Source organism: Herpailurus yagouaroundi, unplaced genomic scaffold, assembly GCF_014898765.1.
Source record: "Herpailurus yagouaroundi ecotype Mexico unplaced genomic scaffold, PumYag 189, whole genome shotgun sequence".
Classification (NCBI taxonomy): domain Eukaryota; kingdom Metazoa; phylum Chordata; class Mammalia; order Carnivora; family Felidae; genus Herpailurus; species Herpailurus yagouaroundi.
Genome location: NW_024412420.1, coordinates 1927047 through 1949557, shown reverse-complemented (window position 1 = coordinate 1949557; position 22511 = coordinate 1927047). Strand labels below are relative to the sequence as shown.

Here is a 22511-nt window from a genome sequence, read left to right as displayed (position 1 = left end):
GAGAGAGAGAGAGAGAGAGAGAGAGAGAGAGAGAGAATCCCAAGCAGGCTCTGATTCAGGGCTTGATCCCATAAACCATGAGATCATGATCTGAACTAAAATCAAGATTTGGATACTTAACCAACTGAGTCCACCCAGGTGCCCCTATACTTTTCAAATTTAATTTTTACTTATATCAGATAAAGAAATACACATAACTTAAGAACATAAATAGTATATTCCTTCCCATTTTAGACTGTTGCTCCCCAGACACAACTATTTTCAGCTCTCTTACCTTTTTATTCTGGCATTTATGTCCCCCCATCTATCTCAGTAATATAATTACTATGATTTCCTGACTTTCCAATTTAGAAATTATCTTACGATTTTCCACTATACAAGATAAAGGGTTAGCACTTTTACCTGTTTGCTCTTCCATGAGTTCCTCTTCCCCCAATACATACTTTCCCTTCCTCTGTGTCTCCCAACACAGTAGTATCAAAATTTTTGGTTGAAGCAGTATTCAATGTGCCTCTTAAGTCCTAATTTTATAGGTGACCTATGCAATATCCTTTGATTACAGTCTCTTTCCTATACAACTGCCTTCCTTTATACCTTATACACAAACCCTGAGTTAATACTTTCCTCTTCCATTTGCTTGGGGTTTGTTTTGCTTTTGTTTTTGTTTTGTATCAACTAATTCATCCCTCAACTTCATTGAGAGGAAATTTACTTTACAATTAGTTATAATACATCAGGTAATGTATCAGTAACTTTTTTGTTGGAAACATTCCTTTCATAGCTTTCCATCTTCATTTTTCAATTTGGGACATGCACAGTAGCCATCCTAGAATTGCTTTTGTCTCTCTTTTTGGATTCCATGTTTTTCTCTTTCTTGGTTTACGTCTTCATTTTAGTGAGTGGGACACACACTCAAGTTGTTCCCTGAGAAAGGGTGTTTAGAGAACTTATTTATTTTTTGAGACTTCCAGGTGTGAAAAGGTTTTTATTCTTCCCATTACATGTGATTATTCTTTAGCCTGGGTGTAGAGTTCTAGCTCAATTTTCCTTTCAGAAATTTGAAGACTTCATCCTACTGAATGAATTGAGCTTCCCTTGTTGCTATTAAGTAATCTAATGATATACCAATTCCCACTCCTTTGTATGTGACCATTGTTTTTTCTCTCTTAAATTGTAGGGTTTTTTTCTTTCACTGTTTTCTGGAATTTCATGATGATGTATTTTGGTGTGGGTCTTTTTTTATTCATAGTTTCATGTGCTTGGCCTTTTTTTAGTCTGGGACTAATGCCTTCGTGTTTTTTTTTTTTGTTTTTTTTTAATGTTTATTATTTTGAGAGAGAGAGAGAGCACAAACAGGGGAGGGGCAGAGAGAGAGAGGGGGACACAGAATCCAAAGCAGGCTCCAGGCTCTGAGCTGTCAGCACAGAGTCCAATGCGGGGCTCGAACCCACAAACTGTGAGATCATGACCTGAGCTGAAGTCAGACGTCAACTGACTGAGCCACCGAGGCACTCCTAATGCCTTCATTTCTAAGGACATTTTAATATATATATTTTTTCTTCAATAATTTTTTTCTTCTGTTTTCTGTAGTTTTTGTAATGGGGATTTTAAGCCTCTTGGTTTAAACCCCTCGATTTTTCAATTTTCTCTCTTCTTTTTAAATTTGTCTTTTAAATATATTTTCTGAATATTTCCTCAGTGTTATCTTCTGGTCTTTGATTTGAATTAAAAAATTTTGTTATATTCTTAATTTCTAAGAATTCTTTCTTACCTGAATATTTTTAAATGCCTACTGTTCTTGTTTCATATATGCAATATTCTGTCCTTTAAGGATATTAATTACAGGCTTAAGAAAAATTTCTCATCCCTACATTCTCTGCTTCTTTGAAGTTTCTTTCTGTTTGCATATTTTAGATATTTATTTATTTATTTACTTATTTATTTTTATTTGAGAGAGTGAGGGAGGGCCGATGTGGGAATTGATCCCACAATGCTGGGATCGTGACCTGAGCCAAAATCAAGAGTCAGACACTCAACTGGCTGAGCCACCCAGGTGCCCCTCTGTTTGCATATTTTAATCTTTCAAACTAGATGCTTTCCTTAGGTGTCTGATGACTCTTGGCTGTCCACTCATATGTAAGAGTGGACAAGCAAGCTCTGTGTGCAAGGTGGGGCTGATGAACTCTGGGGCTTCCCTGTAAGAGATCAGGTACTCTTCATACTGGCATATCCTTCAGTAATTATAATATACAGTCAAGTTAGTAATCACTTTTATAGTTTTGATGTCTAATCTCTAAGTGGCATCTCACATTGAGATATTATGGTGATACAGAACCACGACTTAATTTATGAGGCCACATACAGTTTCAAAGTGCTGGGATTTTCATTCATACTTTTATATGCCATGATTATTCCATTACAACTGTGAGGACTTTTGAAACTACTTTGTGTTTACAGTTTTATCTTCATTTGTTTTAGAGACATCATACTTAAGTTAGGTTTCTATAGTTCTTAATTTTTTCAAGTTCATTCACATCTTTTTAAAAATTTTTTCCTGAATATATCATTCTAAGTTAGGAGTAGATGGCTCCAAGTTTGAAATATAATATAGCTGTTTTTGAACATGTGATTATTTTCTCATCAGGCTGTGGGTAATGACAGTTAATGCACTTCAACCTTCAATAAAGTTTGTACGACAGCAAAAGTATACTCAGAATGACCTGATGATAGATCCTCTCATTGTCCTAAGATGTGATCAGAGGGTACACAGGTATGTGTCATTTGAGTTTCATTTTTATTTTGGAGTTATACTTTGGAGAGTCAAACGAAATTGAAGAAATTTAGTTTAAGCTTATATCTTACTGTTCTTACAGATAATTGACAGTATGAGCTGTGAGGTTTTGTTTTTTTGTCTTCAGTCAAGAACTATTTATTCAGTTTAATATTTAATATGTGATTAGTAAAACCTAGCCTTGTTGCTAGCATTTTTGTAAAAGGCTTTTAAAAAATTGGCTTAGTATGAACTGTTATGTACACTGAAGCTGTGATCTTTTGGGCATTTTCAGTTGTGATGTTAGCTTGATTCCACACTTGTCTATAATTCCTTGTCAGTTTTTGAACTTAATCAATTGTGTTGAAGTGACTTCACCTCAAGGGGCAGATTTTGTTAATTCACATCATTAACATTTGAATTTCCAATTGCTAAGTAATCTCAAAGATATATAGGATGAGGGGCCTGCCTTTGAAGTGATTATTGCCTGTATGGGGAAATAATACAAACACATGAGAAGTTAAATAATATGGTCATTTGCAGATGAATGGTATAGTATATGAATGCTGTTAAAGGATCAGGAAAGATGTAGATGAAGTGGGACCTGAGTAGTATTTTAAAGGATAGAAATAGGGTTTAGATGAGTAGATACTATAATGATGGGGCTAAGGGGTCAAGGAAGGCATTGTGGGAAAAAGAACAGTTTTGAGCAAAAGTATAGAAACACAAATGAAAAAGGCTTTGTTGGAATGGAGGGGTAAGTTGTTGAGAGGAACACACTTTAGAACTGGAATGTCAAGTTGGGGTCAGACTATCGAGGGCCTTAGGCTAAAGAGGTCATGTAGGTGGTACCTTGAGAAGCCTTAGGTTAGATGGCTTGGGATGGGGGAAGGAAACTGGAGTTAAAGAAGACTTAACCAGGATATATACTCTCTGAATGTACTTCTCTCTCCTCAACTGAAGGATGATATTTGTGAAGTGACAAAAGTTGCAAAATCAGCCACGTATGGTTTGGTGAGATCAAGGTCTCATAGGAAATAGGAATCAAAAGAATGAACAGTATAAATGACACTTAAGTATCTAATAAAAGAAAAATAGCAGTAAATAACACTTCCAGAAAAAAACTTCTAAAACAATTTCAGTGTTAAAAATCCACTTAAGTAGGTAACTTTTCACTTGAATTGTCTCCAGTTGTTCAAGAAGTTGTCAAATTATGCTATCATAATGTATGTAATGTTTTTGTAGCTTAGATTTTCACTTGTGAAACTTTCCCCCCATTAATAGGTATTCTTATATCTATTGGCTGCATAATATTCCATATAGATACGCTATGCTTAACCCAATCCCTATTGTTGGATATTTTGCTTATTTCTGTTATTTGTTATCATCAGTAGTGCTGTGGTGACTGTGTACTGATAATTTCCTTAGAACAGATTCTTTTTTTGTAAACATTTTATTTTTAAAGTTTATTTATTTAAGTAATCTCTGTAACCAATGTGGGGCACAAATTCATGACCCTGAGATTAAGAGTTGCATGCTTTTCTGACTAAGCGAGTCAGGTGCTCCAGAGCAGACTCTTAAAAATAGAATTATGGAGGCAAAAGTAACATGCTCATTTTCAAGACTTTTCATTCATATTTTTCATATTCATATTTTGATTCATACTCATATTTTTATTCTGCCATCTAGAACGGCTGAACCAGTTTATAGATTGAATATTTTAATATGTTTATTGGCTATTGCTATCTCTTCTTTATATTTTAGTCTACTTTTCTATTGTAATGCTTATCTTTTTTGATTTGGAAAGAGTTCTTCATAAAGGATATTAGCGCACGTGCTCTCTCACGCACTCTCTCTCTATATATATAGCTGGTTTTTCCTGTGTGGTTCTATTTTGCCTTTTAATTTTGTTAATTAAAAAAAACATTTTTTAATGTTTATTTTTGAGAGAGAGAGACACAGTGTGAGTGGGGGATGGGCAGAGAGAGAGGAAGACACAGAATCCAAAGCAGGCTCCAGGTTCTAAGCTGTCAGCACAGAGCCTGACATGGGGCTTAAGCCCATGAACTGTGAGATTGTGACCTGAACCAAAGTCGGACACTTGACTGACTGAACCACTTAGTAGGTGCTCCAATTTTGTTAATTTTTTTAAAATTTAACTTTTTTACCAAGTGATCATCCAAATGGTTTTTAAAAATATCAAATAATATAAAAAGATATATGCATAAAAAGATATGACGTTTAGGATTTGCTTTGAACTAACCCAGTGTTGGTGGTGGGAAAGTGGATGCGGGCATAGAGGAAATGACTGGTCATATATCGATAACTGTTGAAGCTAGGTGATTAGTTATTGGAGATTCATTATCATATTTCCTTTTTTTTTTTAATTTTTTTTTCAACGTTTTTTTATTTATTTTTGGGACAGAGAGAGACAGAGCATGAACGGGGGAAGGGCAGAGAGAGAGGGAGACACAGAATCGGAAACAGGCTCCAGGCTCCGAGCCATCAGCCCAGAGCCTGACGCGGGGCTCGAACTCACGGACCGCGAGATCGTGACCTGGCTGAAGTCGGACGCTTAACCGACTGCGCCACCCAGGCGCCCCTATCATATTTCCTTTTTTATGTGTGTATGAAACTTTTCATTATATTAGTAATGTGAACAAACACATTTGTGTTCATTAGTAAGTGAACAAACACATTAGTGTTCATTAGTAAGTGAACAAACAAGAAGATTAACAGTAAGAAAAAGGTATACAGTGAAAAATCTTATTCTTTCTCATTATCTACCACGTTGCCATGGCTAAAGCAAAATTGTTCTTTGGCCTCCTGACCAATCCTAGTTACGTGTCCAGAGAAAACTTTGTTGTCATAATGGTTTGTATGTAGTTTTACTTTCTACATATTTATAAATTTATAAGTAGAAATACTTTTTTCCCCAGTGGTTTAAAAAAAACACAAGTAATACATTGTAGGTATTATTTTGTTCTTTTAAAAAAAAACTTAGTGTTGTTTATATGTTTTCCATATTGATATGCATAGTTCTACCTTATTTGTTTTAACTTCTGCATAGTATTCCATATGTAAATTACTAGGCCTGTCCTCCAGAAACTCTGATTTGAAATTTTGGAATGGAGCTTGAGTTGTTTTTGTTTTGTTTTGTTTTGTTTTGTTTTGTTTTATTCAAATAAGTACCCCAGATTATTCTTCTCTTCAATTTTAGGAAACATTGCCATAGTTTTTTAACCATTGACATATTTTTTTTTTCACTGTGAATACACAGATGCTTATTATAGAAAATTTGGACATTTCAGAAAAACCATGGATATATTATTGATGAACATTTAAGCTGTTTGCATTGTTTCACAGTTATAAACACAGCTATACTGCCTGCTTATGCACACATGCTAGTTCCCTCTGTGATAGACTGAGAAGTGACATTTTCCGGTTATTCTAAGGGCTTGGCTTTTTAAATTTTAGTGGTTACTAATTTGTCTTTTTTGTTGTTTTCTTTCTTTCTTTTTTTTTTTTAAGTTTATTTATTTTTGATAGAGGGAGAGTGTGGGTGGGGAGGGCAGAGGGAGAGAGGGACACAGAATCCGAAGCAGGCTCCAGGCTCTGAGCGGTCAGCACAGAGCCTGATGCAGGGCACGAACTCACAAACTGTGAGATCATGACCTGAGCCAAAGTTGGACCCTTAACCGACTGAACCACCCAGGCGCCCATTTATATTTCTTATATTTGTTCTTATCTCATTTAAATTTAATCTGTAACATTCTTTTAGGAATGAATAACTATATTTTTTTATAGATGAGGAAACTGGGGCTCAGAAAATAACTTACTCCAGGTCAAGTGGATGAAGAACTTTTGGAATACAGAGTTGTCGTGCTCCAAAGAAGAAACAAGAGTAGAAAGAATTAACTATTCTGTTCTAATCTCCTTCATGTTATCGATAATAGAATATTTCTCTTTGAGGACAGCTGCTTCGCAGTTTCATCATCTAAGAGATTTACTGGTAGTGTCAACGTTTGCAAAAAAGGAATCTTGTCTCTAGGGCACACATTTATATTTGATTTTAGCTGATAAGATGGAATAGTTAATACTTAAAATATTTTCAGTATAATCTTGAAATACAGAGGTTAAGACAAATATATTAAACTTTTATGTTTAGAATAAATATTTCAGTGGGAAAAGTGTTACTACTCTTTTTAGTTTTTTTCAGGTACTGTTCAGGACTGATTGATCATGTTCTGGCTAATTTATAAATTTATTTCTTTCTCAACTATTTTTCTTTTTTCTGTGTTTAGATGCCCGCCACTGATGGATATCACTCTACACATGTTGAATGGATACCTTCTTGCATCCAAAGCCTATCTTAGCGCTCATCTGAAGGAAACAGCAGAGCAAGATAGGCCTTCTCAGAATAATACAATAGGCTTAGTTGGGCAAACTGATGGCCCAGAAGTTACCAGAGAAGAATTGAAAAACGCATTACTGGCTGCTCAGGTAATAAAATAGAATTTAGTCTAGAAAGGCATGAGCTTCTGTCTTAATATAATGAGTTAAATAGATGTTATTTCATAGCCCTCTGTGTACAATGGTGACATATTATGAATTTCTTTTTTTTTTTTTTTAATGTTTATTTATTTTGAGAGAGAGAGACAGAGAGACAGAATGTGAATGGGGGAGGGTCAGAGAGAGACGGAGACACAGAATCAGGCTCCAGGCTCTGAGCTGTCAGCACAGAGCCTGATGCGGGGTCTGAACCCACAAACTGCGAGATCATGACCTAAGCCGAAGTCGGACACTTAACCAACTGAGCGCCCACCCAGGTGCCCCATGAATTTCTTTCATTACAGAATGTATTATAATGGTATTACCTTTGCCACTGAATATCAAATGGACTGTATTACTAAAATTAGGAATAATCTTTATGATATTAGGTTAATAGCCATTTATTTTATTTTATTTTATTTTATTTATTTTTTGGTTAATAGCCGTTTAAACAAGATTTACATTTTAACAAAATATAAAACTTTTGTTTCTTAAAATCAAATGGTGGAGACAAATAGAACAAGAAGTATATATATAATAAAATGTCATGTAGTGGTAAACAGTATGACAACACAAGGAGTTTGGTTTTATATTTAGAAAAGTTTTATAACAATGTAGAATTTTACTGAAACCTTTAGTCATTTTTTGAATAAGACAGGAGATGCGAGATGATTAAATGTTAAACAATATGAAGTCTTTAAAGTAGAAATGTTTTCTTAGTTTGAAATATATTTTCTGAGGGATGCCTGGGTGGCTCAGTCAGTTGAGAATCTGACTGTTTTTTTTTTTAAGCTTTTGTTTATATATTTTAGGAGAGAGAGAGAGAGTGAGAGCAAGTAGGGGAGAGGCAGAGAGATAGAGGCAAAGAGAATCCCAAGTAGGCTCCACACTATCAGCGCAGAGCCTGACACGGGGCTCAGTCTTATGAATCATGAGATCATGACCTGAGCCAAGATCCGGAGTCAGACACTTAATCAACTGAGCCACCCAGGCACCCCAAGCGTCTGAGTCTTGATTTCAGCTCTGGTCATGATCCCAGGATGGTGGGATCAAGCCCCGTGTTGGGCTCCGTGCTGAGTGTGGAGCCTGCTTAAGATTCTCTCTCTCTTTCTGCCCCTCTCCCTTCCTCACGTGCTTTTTCTCTCTCTAAAATAAAGAACAACCAAAAAACAAAAACAAAAACAAAAGCTGGAACCGAGATATATTTTTTGAATATTTTCATTGGCAATTAATGGAATTCGAATAATAATATAAGTCCACAGTCCCTTATCTGTGATACAGAAATCCAAAAAGCTATGAAAACTGAAGCATTTGTTTGGTAATTCAGTTGGCAGAAAAACCTGACCTGATGTGGTCTCATTTGTGACCTGAATTGATATGAAGCTATTTATGGCCTTATCCCACTTATTTGTGAATATTGTTCTGCTGTAGAAATGTGAATATGTTTGACTGCAGTGTGTGCTACCCTAGTCTCTGCTGGAGGTATTATATAATATCACATTAAAAGGAATTCTGGGGGCACCTGGCTGGCTCAGTCAGTGGAGCATGTGACTCTTGATCTTGGGGTCATGAGTTTGAGCCCCATGTTAGGCATAGAGCTTTCTTAAAAAAAAAAAAAAAAGATTTCTGAGTTCTAAAAGAAATCTGGCTCTCAGTTTCAGATAAGGGATTGAGGATTGTAATAGCTGCCATTTACATAATGCTTGTTATATGCTGAATGCTATTCTAATTTCTTTATATATTTAATTTAATTTATATACAATTATATATGTAATATATGTTACATATTATTTATATAATTTATATTATATATTTAATCTAATACTAATCTAAGTTCTTTATCTTATTTAATCTTCACAGCCAATCTGTGAGGTATGGAGTATTATTATCTCCATTTTTATAGATTAGGAAAATAAGACTTAGGGAGGTTAAGTCACTTGCTCAAGGCCACACATTTAGTAAGTGGCAGAGCTAGTATTCAAGCCTGGGTAGTCTGGCACCAGAGTCTACAAACAAAAACACAACAAATCAATAACAACCCCAAACCAAAAACCCTTCAACCCAAGAATTATAAAGTAAAGCTGACCTTACTTCATTAATGATTATAATGTAAGGCTAACCTTACTTTATGATCAAGTTCTGAAAACAGTTAGATGAAGTAATTGTTTTCTTCCATTCCAGGCAATGGCTATCTTCCAGAGATAGATACATCATGTTGTGTGTGTGTGTGTGTGTGTATATATATATATATATATTTTTTTTTTTTTAAACTTTTTCCTGCTAGGTAAGAGTGATTATAGCTCTCCTTTATATGTAGGGGCATTGAGTAGATCACCCTCAGGAAATTACTGTTCTATGAAATGACACTCAAGCTTGTAGACTGAGCAACAATGAGTTGTACAGGTGGAATAGATCATAAGGTAGAACTTTTCCTTGCAAAACCAGGGTCTTAAAGAGCTCATCTTCAAATTAAAAGGGAAAAAGAGCTTTAGAAGGTAACTTTTAGGCATTAATTATTAACCACCATCTTCAGAGGAATTAATTAGTTGGTGAGAAAAAAGGCCAGGTGAGAAAAGAGGAGAATGCAGGACAGGATCTTTGGAAATGTAGGAATTTAAGAGAAAGGAAAGGAGATTCTGGTAGAAGTTATTTTTTGCTTAGGGCCTGTTTTGGATGTCATCGAATCAGAATACTCTTCTAGTAGATATTCTTAAACTGGAGTCCATGGATCTACCTTAGTGATATGTGACTACCCTGAAATTATATATTTGTTTACATTTTAATTTTTTTAAAGCTTTTATTTAAATTCTAGTTAGTTAAGATGTAGTGTATTGTTGAGTTCAGGAGTAGAATTTAATGATTCATTACTCGCATATAACATCCAGTGTTCATCTCCAGTGTTCATCACAAGTGCCCTCCTTAATGCCCATCACCCATTTTGCTCATCCCCCACCCACCTCCCTTCCAGCAAATCCTGTTTGTTCTCTGTAGTTAAGAGTCTTTTATGGGTGTGCCTCCCTCTCTTTTTCCCCCCCTTACCCCTGTGTTCATCTTTTGTGTGTGTGTGTGTTTATTTTTGAGAGAGAGACACAGTATGAGCAGGGGAGATACAGAGAGAGGGAGACATAGAATCTGAAGCAGGCTCCAGGCTCTGAGCTGTCAGTACAGAGCCCGAGGAGGAGCTCAAACTCACAGACCTGACCGTGAGATCTTGACCTGAGCTGAAGTCAGATGCTTAACCAACTGAGCCACCCAGGCTCCCCACCCCCCTTTTTAATTAATTTTTTTTTTTTGAGAGAGAGAAGTTTGCAAGTGGGGGAGGGTCAGAGGGAGAATGGAGATAAAGAAGCTCAAGCAGTCTCCACGCCCAGTGTAGAGCCACCGCAGGGCTCTGTCTCAATAACCATAAGTGAGATCATGACTTGAGCCAAAATCAAGAGTTGGATGCTTAACCTACTGAGCCATTCAGGCACCTGTTCTGTTTCTTAAATTCCACATGAGTGTAATCATATGGTATTTGTCTTTCTTTGGCTTATTTTGCTTAGCATAATGTTTACATGTTCATTTTTATACAGAGAAGGTGTGTAGTTTTCTTCAGAGACTTAAAAGGGTCCTGAACAAGGACCCTAAACAAGGTGAGAATCGCTACCCTATAGATTGTTCACGTTTGCTTTTAAAAGTACCTCTTTTTTTTTTTTAAAGAAGTTAATTTACCACTTTTGTTCATGTGAAAACAAAATTAGATTTGGTTTTCAAACAAAATTTTCAGAAACTTCTTCAATTCACTGTTTTATTTGGTTGTAGGATAGTGCAGCTGTCCAGATTCTCTTGGAGATTTGCTTACCTACTGAAGAAGAAAAAGCAAAGGGTGTCAATCCAGACAGCTTGCTAAGGAATGTTCAAAATGTTATTACTACTAGTGCTTCAAATAAGGGAATGGAGGAAGGAGAAGACAATTTGCTCTGTAACCTTCGAGAAGTTCAGTGCCTTATCTGTTGTCTGTTACACCAGATGTACATTGCTGATCCCAACATTGCTAAACTTGTTCACTTTCAGGTGTGTTTTCAAAGAATGATGCTTTATGGTTGAACTTTATTTTTGAGGGAGGGGGAGTGCTTTGATTATAAAGTTAATAAGGATCAGTCAGAAATTGGAGATCACATAAATGATCATAGTCCTTTGTAATATGGAAAAAAAATCCAGATTTTTTAGATTTTATTTCAGACTAACATGTTTAATTTATCTCTGTTCTAGTGCACCAGAAAGGCGAAATGCCAGGATATATGTAAGGCATGGTAGCCTTCTGAGCAACTTTTACATAAAGGAAGAAAAACATTCCTGTGTATTTTTCTCTGTATTTGGCTTATAGCTTTTTATTTCTAACTTTCCCCCCTTTCTTGTTGTGATAGGGTTATCCTTGTGAACTTCTACCTCTGACAGTCGCAGGTATTCCATCTATGCACATCTGTCTGGATTTCATACCTGAGCTTATTGCACAGCCAGAACTTGAAAAACAGGTAATGAGCATTTTGGAGGTTTAGGAAAATTTTAATCTCTCTCCAGTCTTTAGTTGTCAAGCATTTAACAATTTAATACTTTAAAAAAAAATTTTTTTTTTAATATTTACTTTTGGGGGGGGTGGGGGACACAGAGTCCGAAGCAGGATCCAGGCTCCGAGCTGTCAGCACAGAGCCTGATGCGGGGCTTGAACTCACGAGCCATAAGATCATGACCTGAGCCAAAGTCTGACATTCAACCGACTGAGCCAGCAAGGCGCCCCAAATTTAACAGTTTAATACTTAAGGATTCTTCAGAAACATGTAACATTTTGGTTTTGTATTGCAGATATTTGCTATCCAGCTGCTTTCTCATTTGTGTATCCAGTATGCATTACCAAAGTCACTCAGTGTGGCTCGCTTAGCTGTGAATGTCATGGGAACTTTGCTAACAGGTGTGTAGCCAACGAGCATCAATAATAACAACTTCTAACATAAAGTAGTACATATTTTTCTGAATTTAGTAGCACGATGTTTTCTGTGTTACTAGTAGTTTATGCCATCTCTTCATTTATTCTTTTGAAAAATTTTCTGTTACAAATATAATTTATAGTGAAGAGGAGATGAATAGGTAAGCAAATAGCATCTTTTATTTTGTGAATGAATGTATATACATGTAAGTAAATATAATAAGCTTTCCACATTTTATGAATGAAAATCAGATCTGCTTTCTGATTGTAATTATGTCAATAGAAGACAAGTTGCAATTTATTACAACTGCTTAGTTACAATTTATTACAAATGTAATCATAATGTATAAATAAGAGATAAATATATAAGTTGTTTCCTTAAGTTTTAAAACCTACTTTAATTTTTTTTTTTTTAATTTTTTTTTTTTCAACATTTATTTATTTTTGGGACAGAGAGAGACAGGGCATGAACGGGGGAGGGGCAGGAGAGAGGGAGACACAGAATCAGAAACAGGCTCCAGGCTCTGAGCCATCAGCCCAGAGCCTGACGCGGGGCTCGAACTCACAGACCGAGAGATCGTGACCTGGCTGAAGTCGGACGCTCAACCGACTGCGCCACCCAGGCGCCCCTAAACCTACTTTAATATTTTAATCACTGTCTGGTTTGTAGAGTTAAATGGCATGAAAATAAACTACTTTAAAAGATATGAACTATATATTACTTGGCAACCAAAAAGAATGAAATCTTGACATTTGTAACTATATGGATGGAACTAGAGGGTATTATGCTAAGCAAAATTAGTTGGAGAAAGATAAATATCATATGATTTCACTCATCTGAGGACTTTAAGATACAAAACAGATGAACATAAGGGAAGGAAAGCAAAAATAATAGAAAAACAGGGAGGGGGACAAAACATATGAGACTCTTCAATATAGAGAACAGAGGGTTGCTGGGGGGGATGGGGAAGAGGGGATAGGCCAAATAGGTAAGGGGCATTAAGGAATCTACTCCTGAAATCATTGTTGAACCATATGGTAACTAACTTGGATGTAAATTAATAAATAAATAATAAAAAAAGAAAAAATAAAAGATATGAACTATAATTCAATCTTTTAACGTTACGCCTTAATTTTATATTCTTTCTTAGTGCTCCTATACTACTTTATTGATTTTTCTTTTCATTGTATTCACCTCATGTTATGATTAGTTTTCGTGGTTAAGAGCTTTAACTGCCTGAATTCAGTCCCAAGTCCATCACTAACTGGCATGTAGCCTTGAACAAGTTTCTTAATATAAGGTTTATTTAAGAGCTTTCCTCCTTTATAAAAGAGGTATCATCATAATACTTTCCTCATTCATAAAACTGTGAGAATTAAATAATACTTGTAATGCACTTAACACAGTGCTTGGGAGTAAGAATTTATGTTGGATGATGGCTGACTATTACATTAGATTGTAAACTCCTTGAAGGCAGGGATCAGCCCTGCCTTAGAAAACTTAGTACAGAGCATGGTACTTAATATATTTAGTAGGCCATGTACATTGAATTTATATCTGTAAAGTAAAAAGTTGTTTAACTTCTTTCCAACAGTTTTAACGCAGGCTAAGCGTTATGCTTTTTTCATGCCAACTCTGCCAAGTTTGGTCTCTTTTTGTCGAGCATTTCCTCCCCTGTATGAGGATATTATGTCTTTGCTGATCCAAATAGGGCAAGTCTGTGCCTCTGATGTTGCCACTCAGACAAGAGACATTGATCCAATTATTACACGTAAGTAGTAACTTATTTTCAAAGTTGTTTTGATATATCAAAGAAAAAGGCCAAAATCCTTTCCAGATTCCTTGCCTTAATTAATTCATTTTTTTTTTCCTTATGTTTCTAGGTCTTCAACAAATAAAGGAGAAACCGAGTGGATGGTCTGGAATCTGTAAAGATCCATCTTACAAAAATGGATCTGGGGACACTGGAAGTATGGATCCTGACGTACAGCTCTGTCATTGTATTGAAAGCACAATAATTGAAATAATAAACATGAGTGTTAGTGGAATTTAAAAAAAAAGTAAAACAAAAAAGTGAAGCTGTTTGCTGCATATACTCAATACAAATCTGCATCTTTATAACAACTTTAAACTGAATGGGAACAGTAACGTCTTGGAATCATTAAACGATTCATTTCAACATGAATATAATTTAGAACTCTCTTAAGAATTGTGCTTGCTTGTATTTGATTGGCAGTTCTTTGGATCTACTTTGCTGGTATGTTTATATTGTAGCAGCAGAGCTTCTTTTGTTGTTTTTTGTTTGTTTGTTTTTTCCTATTGGGAGCACATTTAAGAAGTCCTTATTGGAAGGTGAATTTGGCCTTGTATTTAGCATTTGCAATAAAGGAAAAGTGCCATGCCTTTAACTTAATTTCTTATAAAGATGAGTGGGTAGCCCTAGTTTATGGCTGTCAGCTCATAACAGTGTAACAATGATGCAATGATGAGAGGGAGAAAAAGGGAAGGGAGACTTCAGGAAAAATTAGTTTAAATACCTGATAGAAATTGCTAAAACTTGCAATGCAAGTAATTACAGATGAGAATTTTAAGATTTTACATATTTGCTTCAATTTTTACTAATATGTAGACATATGTTTAAAGAGATACTTGAATAATTTGGAATTTTAAGATACTGGTTTAAAAGAAACATCTTTGTGCATAGAAGAACCTGAAAAGAGATCTCATTTCATTGTTGTTTTTTTTAATTTATTTTATAATGCTTTACTAACTTACCTAGGGGTCAGTGGTGGGAAATACATTGGTATCTAATTAAAGTTTAGGGCAGTAAAACGCACTAGATTGAAGTGCTCTTGGTGTACCATTAGGATTATAATTCATATCTTAATTTTAGAAGATTTCTGAATAAAAAAATAAACAGTATTTCAACCTAAGGAAAAATTAAAAAGTGTAAAGTACCATGTGGGTGAAGGATTTTGCAGTTGTGTTAGTAACTTCCATTGATTAGGCAGATGCATTCAGGTAACCCATAATCCTAATTTTTCCCCCCTTAATTAAATATCCAACATAGAAGGTATTTTTCTTTGCTTTCTGAGAAATACCTGAATGACACACTCCTCCCAACCTCTCCAGTCCCCTGCTTTGAAACAGACCTCTTCACTTGTATAAGAAATTAGGTAGACTAATAAGAAAGTGTGGTTTTTTAAGAAAAGAAACTTAACCTTAGTCTTTTCAGTAGTGTATAGGCACATCTCATTTTCCTCCTTTGTAAAATGGAATTACTACTGGCCCTACCTCATAAGGGTATTCTATGAGAACTAATTTGTAGCTATTTCAAATCATGAAGTACACAGCATCACAGATGATAGAATATTTATACCTTTTATTAGATGCTTAATGTTCAATTAAGTAATTTTGGTGCAAAAAGTAAAAGCATACACTTAAAAAATACCGTAAGAATTTTCATATTTTTAAAGAAAGCAGTTTTATAGTCTTTTAAGATTAAATACAACTGCTCCTGTTTTGTTTTGTTTAGTTTTTAAACAGAGGCTTTGGCATATTTTGTGAGTACGTAACTTCTAGGAGTTCAGAAAATGTTGAAATGTTTTCTAACTAAATGCAGTGCACATTCCTGGATCAATTTTCAAAGACTGGTCAAAACCTGCTGTGTTAAAATAACATATGCTGTTTTTCATCAGATTTGTTGATGATGTAAATAAAATGTGTAAATATATTAGTAAATGTTAATATTCATGTATTTTAAGTTAAGGTTAAGATTTGTCACAATGTGATTTTTTTTTATTCAGGTGAAAACAGAAGTGTGCAACTATTTTGAATATTGGTTTATAAACATTCATATTCTTTATCAAATGAATTTGTAGTTTTTGTGTTTCATTTCACTGCAGCTAACTTGAAAGGGACATTTCAAGGTACTGGAATCTAGGGGTCACTGGCTCCAGGGTTTATGTGTGTCCCTTTCTGTTATGCCACATACATCAAATGACAATACAAAGTTATAGTCAGTTGAGAGCCTTAGGAATTTAGGAACAGAAAATCAGAATAATTACCTTGGAGCAGTTACTTAAAAGATTGGATATTTAAAAAATATTTTAAATTAAAAGAAATTAAAAACAATTTGTAAATGCAGAATAGCAATTTGAAGGTATTTTAAGGACTTATTTTTTATATATTATCCTTCATTCCACTGTCTTAACAAATTACATTTTTTGTACTTTCCCTTCATCTTTGCTTATGCACACATATTTGTCATATAATGGAAGTAGTGGTACCCACTAATGGTATACAGTTTGGAGTCTGCTTTTTTTCATTTAATTTTATAGGAATTGTTTTTTGCAAGTTGTTTAATTTTTATAATTACAATTCATAGTGATTTAGTTTTATAATTATTGGCTTCATGATGATTGAATTGGTATAACCATCTTCCTATTACTATACGGAAGTTTATTATTTTTTTTCAGTACTACAATAGGCGCTGTTATCAACTGAGGTATTATTACTTTTTCTTAATTTTAGATTACTTATTTAGGATAAATTTATGAGTCTGAGAGGGCCAGATTGAAGGGTAGAATTTTTTTTCATGACTGTAAGTATTGTCATTTGGGGACGATGTAGTAAAAATGAAAGGCAAACAAATCCTGCTGCTCCCTCCTGGAGCAAACCTCTCTCCCAAACCAGTTTCTCGAATTTGAGAAAATGTCTCAGGTTTTGCTTTTTTTGGACACTAGTATTTTAATCAAGTTTCAGGCTATACAGAACTTTTTAAAAATAACAATTCAGAGGGATCATGATTAACCTACTTTTGAGGAACTTTAAGTGTACTTCTTGTCAAAGAATAAACTGGCCTTTAAGGGCCAGAAGGTGGATGAGCCACAATAGAAGGTAGAAGTTACCTGGTGCTCGAAGACCTAGAGAGCGTTTGTCTGGTTTAATTTGTTATCGGAGAAAGCCTTGAATATTATGAGATACTGTAGCCGGTTGTCATCGAACTTTTTCTCCTGGTTTGGCTCAGTCTGGCAATTCCCGCTTCAAGTCTCTATACCCTGACTGCTTATAAAGTTAGAATTTGAAGTGGCACTGATGAGTGCTCGAAGAACTCGGCAAGACTTAAAGGTGTTTTCTCTGTTAGTCTACAGACTTTAAGAATACAGACTTCGAGTTTCCAAGAAAGCTATACACAGGTTAAATCACCGGTTTCAAAAAGTCAAGAGAACTCTTTTCCTTTAAATCCCTGAGATTTGGACGAGTCGTTCACGCTTTGGGTAGTTCCCCTTCCGGTGTCGCCACTTACCTTGGGCCTACTTTTATTGCGGAGGCTTCCATTGGATGCCAGAGTCCTCGCCTCCCTAAACTCCCGCCAGGACTGGTTGTTTCATTTCTGGTCTTGGCGTCTGATTGGTTGTCTGAGCTCGTCCGGCGATTGGATGTCGGGAGTTAAGGGGTGGGAGGCGGGAATTCGTCCGGGAGAGCGTGGTTGAGGAGACTGATGAGGGTTGGAGGGGAAAGCTAGAGCCGCCCGGAGCCCGCGACCGGGCATGGGTGGTAGCAGCCCCCTGAGGGAGAGAAAGAGGCTTGTGACCTTCTTTGTCAGCGCTCCACTGTATTTTTTTTTTTTTTTTGCGGATATAGCTTTCCTTTTCTTCTGTGAAGGAAAAGCTTTCCTTTTCTTCTGCCTAGCCCTGTAGGCGTTTCTTCGGTTTTCCCCTGGACAGGCAAGTCTGTCTCCCTTGCCCGGGAGTGCGCGAAATCTGCGGGAAGGCTGCTTCCGCTTTCGCCCTACCGCCTTGCTGGCTGGTCGGTGTTGATTGGATCACGGGGCGTCTGGAATCTCTGCGGGCTGAGGGAGGAGGAAAGTATGAGGACGGAAACCTGGGGAGAAGGGGAGCCTGTCCTCCCTTGATGGGAGCGGAGGCCCGTTAGGCGGCCGGGAGCGACAGGCAGATACTTGTGGTTTGTTTTGGTTTTGTTTATTTTACTCAGTGTGCGTGGGAAGCTACCCCATTTTGAGATGCCTGTTGCCACAACTGGGGCGGGGATGGATTGATTTGAAGGTCATATCTGAGTAACTAGACCAGCTTTGAGTTGTTGGTTCAGATTAAGGGGTTAGATTCCACCAAATTTCATTCTCAGAGCTTCACAGAATCACAAGATATTAGGACTGGAAAATACTTTAGAATTGTAGTTCTTCTTTTGGAACACATAGGCTATGGTTAAGGTTATAATTGGTTTTCTAATCTATTACACTGTTATTTCAACCATCCCTTCATCCCCAGTTTGAGTTTACAAGTTTTTTTTCACTATTGCAAAGTGGTACCGATGTATATCAGTCCCTCCCTACTCCGCCCCTTTTCAGTTATTTCCTCAGGATATATTTCTGGGAATGAGAAGTCTGTAGACCCTTTTTAGAAAAATTCAGTCATGCACAGAAACTTCATAGATCCCAGTTTCTGGATTATATATGTCTAGGTTAAGAAAAGGTGGTTTAGAATTGTATCTATGTATCTTAGGTTAAGAAAAGGTGGTATAAAGTAGATCATTTCCTCTGTGTACCCATAGTGAAGTTTGGGTACATTTCTGTACATTGTTATTCTTAATTCAGTGCCTGGCTAATTTTCATGAAAACCCGATCAGGTGGGTAGTATTATTTCCATTTCACAGATGAAGAAATAAGCTCTGAGAGGTTAAGTGATACACACAGAGGAATTTAAATGTAGGTTTGCCTTACTCCAAACTCATCTTTTCATTATACCCCCCTGACCTTTAAATAAGAATTATTGGGCACCTACTAAGTGTCAGGCCATTGTTATTACAGATAAGGATCTTAGTCTATAGAAGTGAAGAGACATGATCAACGTAACATATCTGAGTTGTTTTCAGAACCTGGTCTAGAACCTGTACTTTTCTAGTTCCTAGTCCACAGCTTTGGCAGAGCATGGATGAAAATTGACATTTGTCAGATTCCAAGACATGCTCTCAACTGTTGTGATTTATAAGACTAGGAAATTTTTTTACTTCCATTTGTTTAAACATTTATTCCAATTTTTATTTCCAGACATCTGTCCTAATGTTGGGTATCTGGTTTTCTTTGAATGGTGTTGTTTCAATATTGATTTTCATTTCTGTTGCTGTTAGGAATCTGAAGTAAAGAATAAAGCATGATGGCTTCAATGTGGTCTGAATATACAATCGGTGGGGTGAAAATTACCTTTCCTTATAAAGCTTACCCATCACAGCTTGCTATGATGAATTCTGTAAGTATTTTTTTTTAATGTTTTATTTATTTTTGAGAGAGAGAGCATGAGTGAGGGAGGGACAAAGAGAAAGGGGGACAGAAGGTCCCAAGAGGGATATACCCTGAGAGCAGCAAGCCTGATGCAGGGCTCGAACTCATAGACTATGAGATCATGACTTGAGCCGAAGTCAGACGCTCAACCAACTGAGCCACCCAGGCGCCCCCTGTAAGTATTTTTCAATAGTTATTTTAAGTCTTTATTAAGATACATATGTTTATAATTCATAAGGCTACATTCATTTTCTCAGATAATAAATGGATTGAAAATATTTGCCTGCTTTGTTGAAGAACATCTAACCCTTGGAAAAATAATACCATGCTAAACCATATATGTCCATGGATATAATGGAGGCAAAGGAGAACATTCTGAAAAATATTCTCAGCTCATTTGGAACTTCTATTTACTTTGCAGAATTACTGCTTTCTATGAAGTATTTGCTGTCTATTACACAGACTAGTATATTTTTTTGAGACTGTTCATATAGGCAATATGCAAACTTAAGGAAACCAACTGTGTTAAATCTTAATATTTTACTATATTTACTTTATACCTTGTTTACAAGTGTAATAAGAGTATTTTACGTAGTTTAAATGTTACATAATGATACGATACTATACCTATCTTTGTGCAGAACTTTTTTTTTCTCTTGACATATTTAAAATGTCGGCCTGGTGATTGTTAATCCATTTTACATGCTATATAGTATTCCATTATATGAGTATACCAGAATTTTTTTTTCTATTTTCCTTTTGATAGACTTCTAAATTGTTTACATTCTCTAGCAATTATAAACAATGTTGCTATGAACTTTATTATTCATGTTTCCTTGTGTTCGTGTGGGTAAAATTCGGAGTATATACATAGTACTGTACATGGTAGAGTTGGGTATCTTCAACTTTATTAGGAATCATTAGTTTTTGTGCAAAGTGTACAGGGGTGCCTGAGTGGCTCAGTTGGTTAAGCATCCAACCCTGGGTTTCAGCTCATGTCATGATCTCACAGTTCATGAGTTTGAGCTCCGTGTTGGTCTCTGTGCTGCCAGTATGGAGCCTGCTTGGGATTCCCTGTCTTTCTCTGCCCTTCCCTCACTTGCGTGCTCTCTCTCTCTCTCTCAAAATAAATAAATAAACTTAAATAACAACAATAACAACAGAAACCAAAGTGGTTATAACAGTTTACACTGCCATGAGCAGTAGCCTCCCTTGTTTTTATCAAAAATATTCATGTACTATATTCTAGTTTTACAGAAACCGTTAAGGCACAAATTGCTTTTTTTCATTTCTTTTTTGCTTGATATGCTTTTTAGGGCCATCATAATTTTAGGGAGAGATACAAAGGAATAAAGTTTAGATTTCACTAAACATGGGTGCTTGCTTCTGCTCTTGCTGTGCTCCCTTAAGTACAACCTTATTTCTCATTGTTGTATTTGTACTTCTCCTGGAGAGATACCCTATGAAGTAAATTGCTTACTGATTTTTTTCATTGTTTTTGTGTCCATAGATTGTCAGAGGATTAAATAGTAAGCAACATTGTTTACTGGAGAGCCCTACAGGAAGTGGGAAAAGTGTAGCCTTACTTTGTTCTGCTTTAGCATGGCAACAATCTTTTAATGGTAAGTAGTTGTTGATATTTTCAGGTTCCTTATTGGGACCTGAAAAAAATATTTTAATAAATTACTTTTTATCCTGAACGGTTCAACCATGTTCTAGCTAATTTAAGTGTGGATTCTCTTTTAAGATATTTCTTTATAAGTTAAATATCTTCCAAAAGAGTTTCAATAGAGCAAAATATGTTCAGTTAATTCTAAAACAATTTTGAGCATAATGTAGTCCTTTATTTGATGATTCATAGTATGCACAGGAATCTTGGAATGCTTAGAGTTATCATTATGAAAATGATTATGATACTCTGTATTTAAAAGATGCAAGAGATTGGCCTGTAATGGTGTATAATATACACAAATAATTTGAGTAAATCCTTTAATGTATTTGCTTATCTGTCCCTTCCTCACAACATTAGAACATGGAATATATAAAGGAAATATTCTAATCGATTTTTCTACTTGTTTGGATGTTATATAAGCAAAAGTTTATTGTAATATTGTTTTCATGAATACATATTTTTTTTCCATTACTTTTATTTGCTAACAAAGGCCTAGTATATTGACTTTTATAAAAGACTAGCTGATGTACATAATGAATCCGAAATGCAGTTTTGGATATGTTTTAGTTACATAATTAAATGGATTTGACCTAAAGTATTAGGAGAATTTAAAGTTAACCAGGAGTGTGTGTAGGTATGTATATATGTTTTTATGCGTGTGTCTTTTGAAGGGAAATCTACTTATAAGACTCTTTTTTTTTTTTTAATTTTTTTTTCAACATTTATTTATTTTTTGGGACAGAGAGAGACAGAGCATGAACAGGGGAGGGGCAGAGAGAGAGGGAGACACAGAATCGGAAACAGGCTCCAGGCTCTGAGCCATCAGCCCAGAGCCTGACGCGGGGCTCAAACTCACGGACCGCGAGATCTTGACCTGGCTGAAGTCGGACGCTCAACCGACTGCGCCACCCAGGCGCCCCTACTTATAAGACTTTTAAAAATGAACAGTAAATATTTTATAACTTTTGTTCATTCTGATTGTTACTGATAATCTTTGGGGAAAAATGAGATAATCTGTTAATAATTTAAAATTTTAGTGGGAGACCAAAGAGTAGAATTAGTAGTATTTATGTAGTACAGATGGGAAAATAATGTCATTACTGCTTATAGAGAATAATTATTCACCTTTTTTTTTTTTTTTTTTAGTGTCTATGAATTGTGTATTTATACATGTAGGCACACAATGTAGACCAATTACAATTTTGTATTTTATTTAAGTATTAAAAATTACCTGTTTTTTTTTTTTTTTTT

The 22511-nt window shown here is 35.6% G+C and overlaps 2 protein-coding genes across 3 annotated transcripts in view; both read left to right on the top strand.

Moving 5' to 3' along the window:
- The window catches only part of INTS2 (integrator complex subunit 2), a 61224-nt gene extending 45062 nt beyond the window's left edge, over window positions 1-16162 (top strand). For both annotated transcript variants that reach the window (XM_040496928.1, XM_040496927.1), the window contains exons 19-25: window positions 2645-2770; window positions 7075-7273; window positions 11126-11377; window positions 11731-11838; window positions 12167-12272; window positions 13883-14059; window positions 14172-16162. In XM_040496928.1, coding sequence (XP_040352862.1) covers window positions 2645-2770; window positions 7075-7273; window positions 11126-11377; window positions 11731-11838; window positions 12167-12272; window positions 13883-14059; window positions 14172-14341 — 1138 coding nt within the window. In that variant the 3' untranslated portion in view covers window positions 14342-16162. The remainder of the gene's footprint in view (window positions 1-2644; window positions 2771-7074; window positions 7274-11125; window positions 11378-11730; window positions 11839-12166; window positions 12273-13882; window positions 14060-14171) is intronic.
- Window positions 16163-17761: 1599 nt separating this feature from the next.
- Window positions 17762-22511, top strand: part of BRIP1 (BRCA1 interacting DNA helicase 1) — a 210707-nt gene continuing 205957 nt past the window's right edge. The window contains 3 exon segments of the mRNA XM_040496925.1: window positions 17762-18016; window positions 19433-19556; window positions 21099-21210. Coding sequence (XP_040352859.1) covers window positions 19461-19556; window positions 21099-21210 — 208 coding nt within the window. The 5' untranslated portion in view covers window positions 17762-18016; window positions 19433-19460.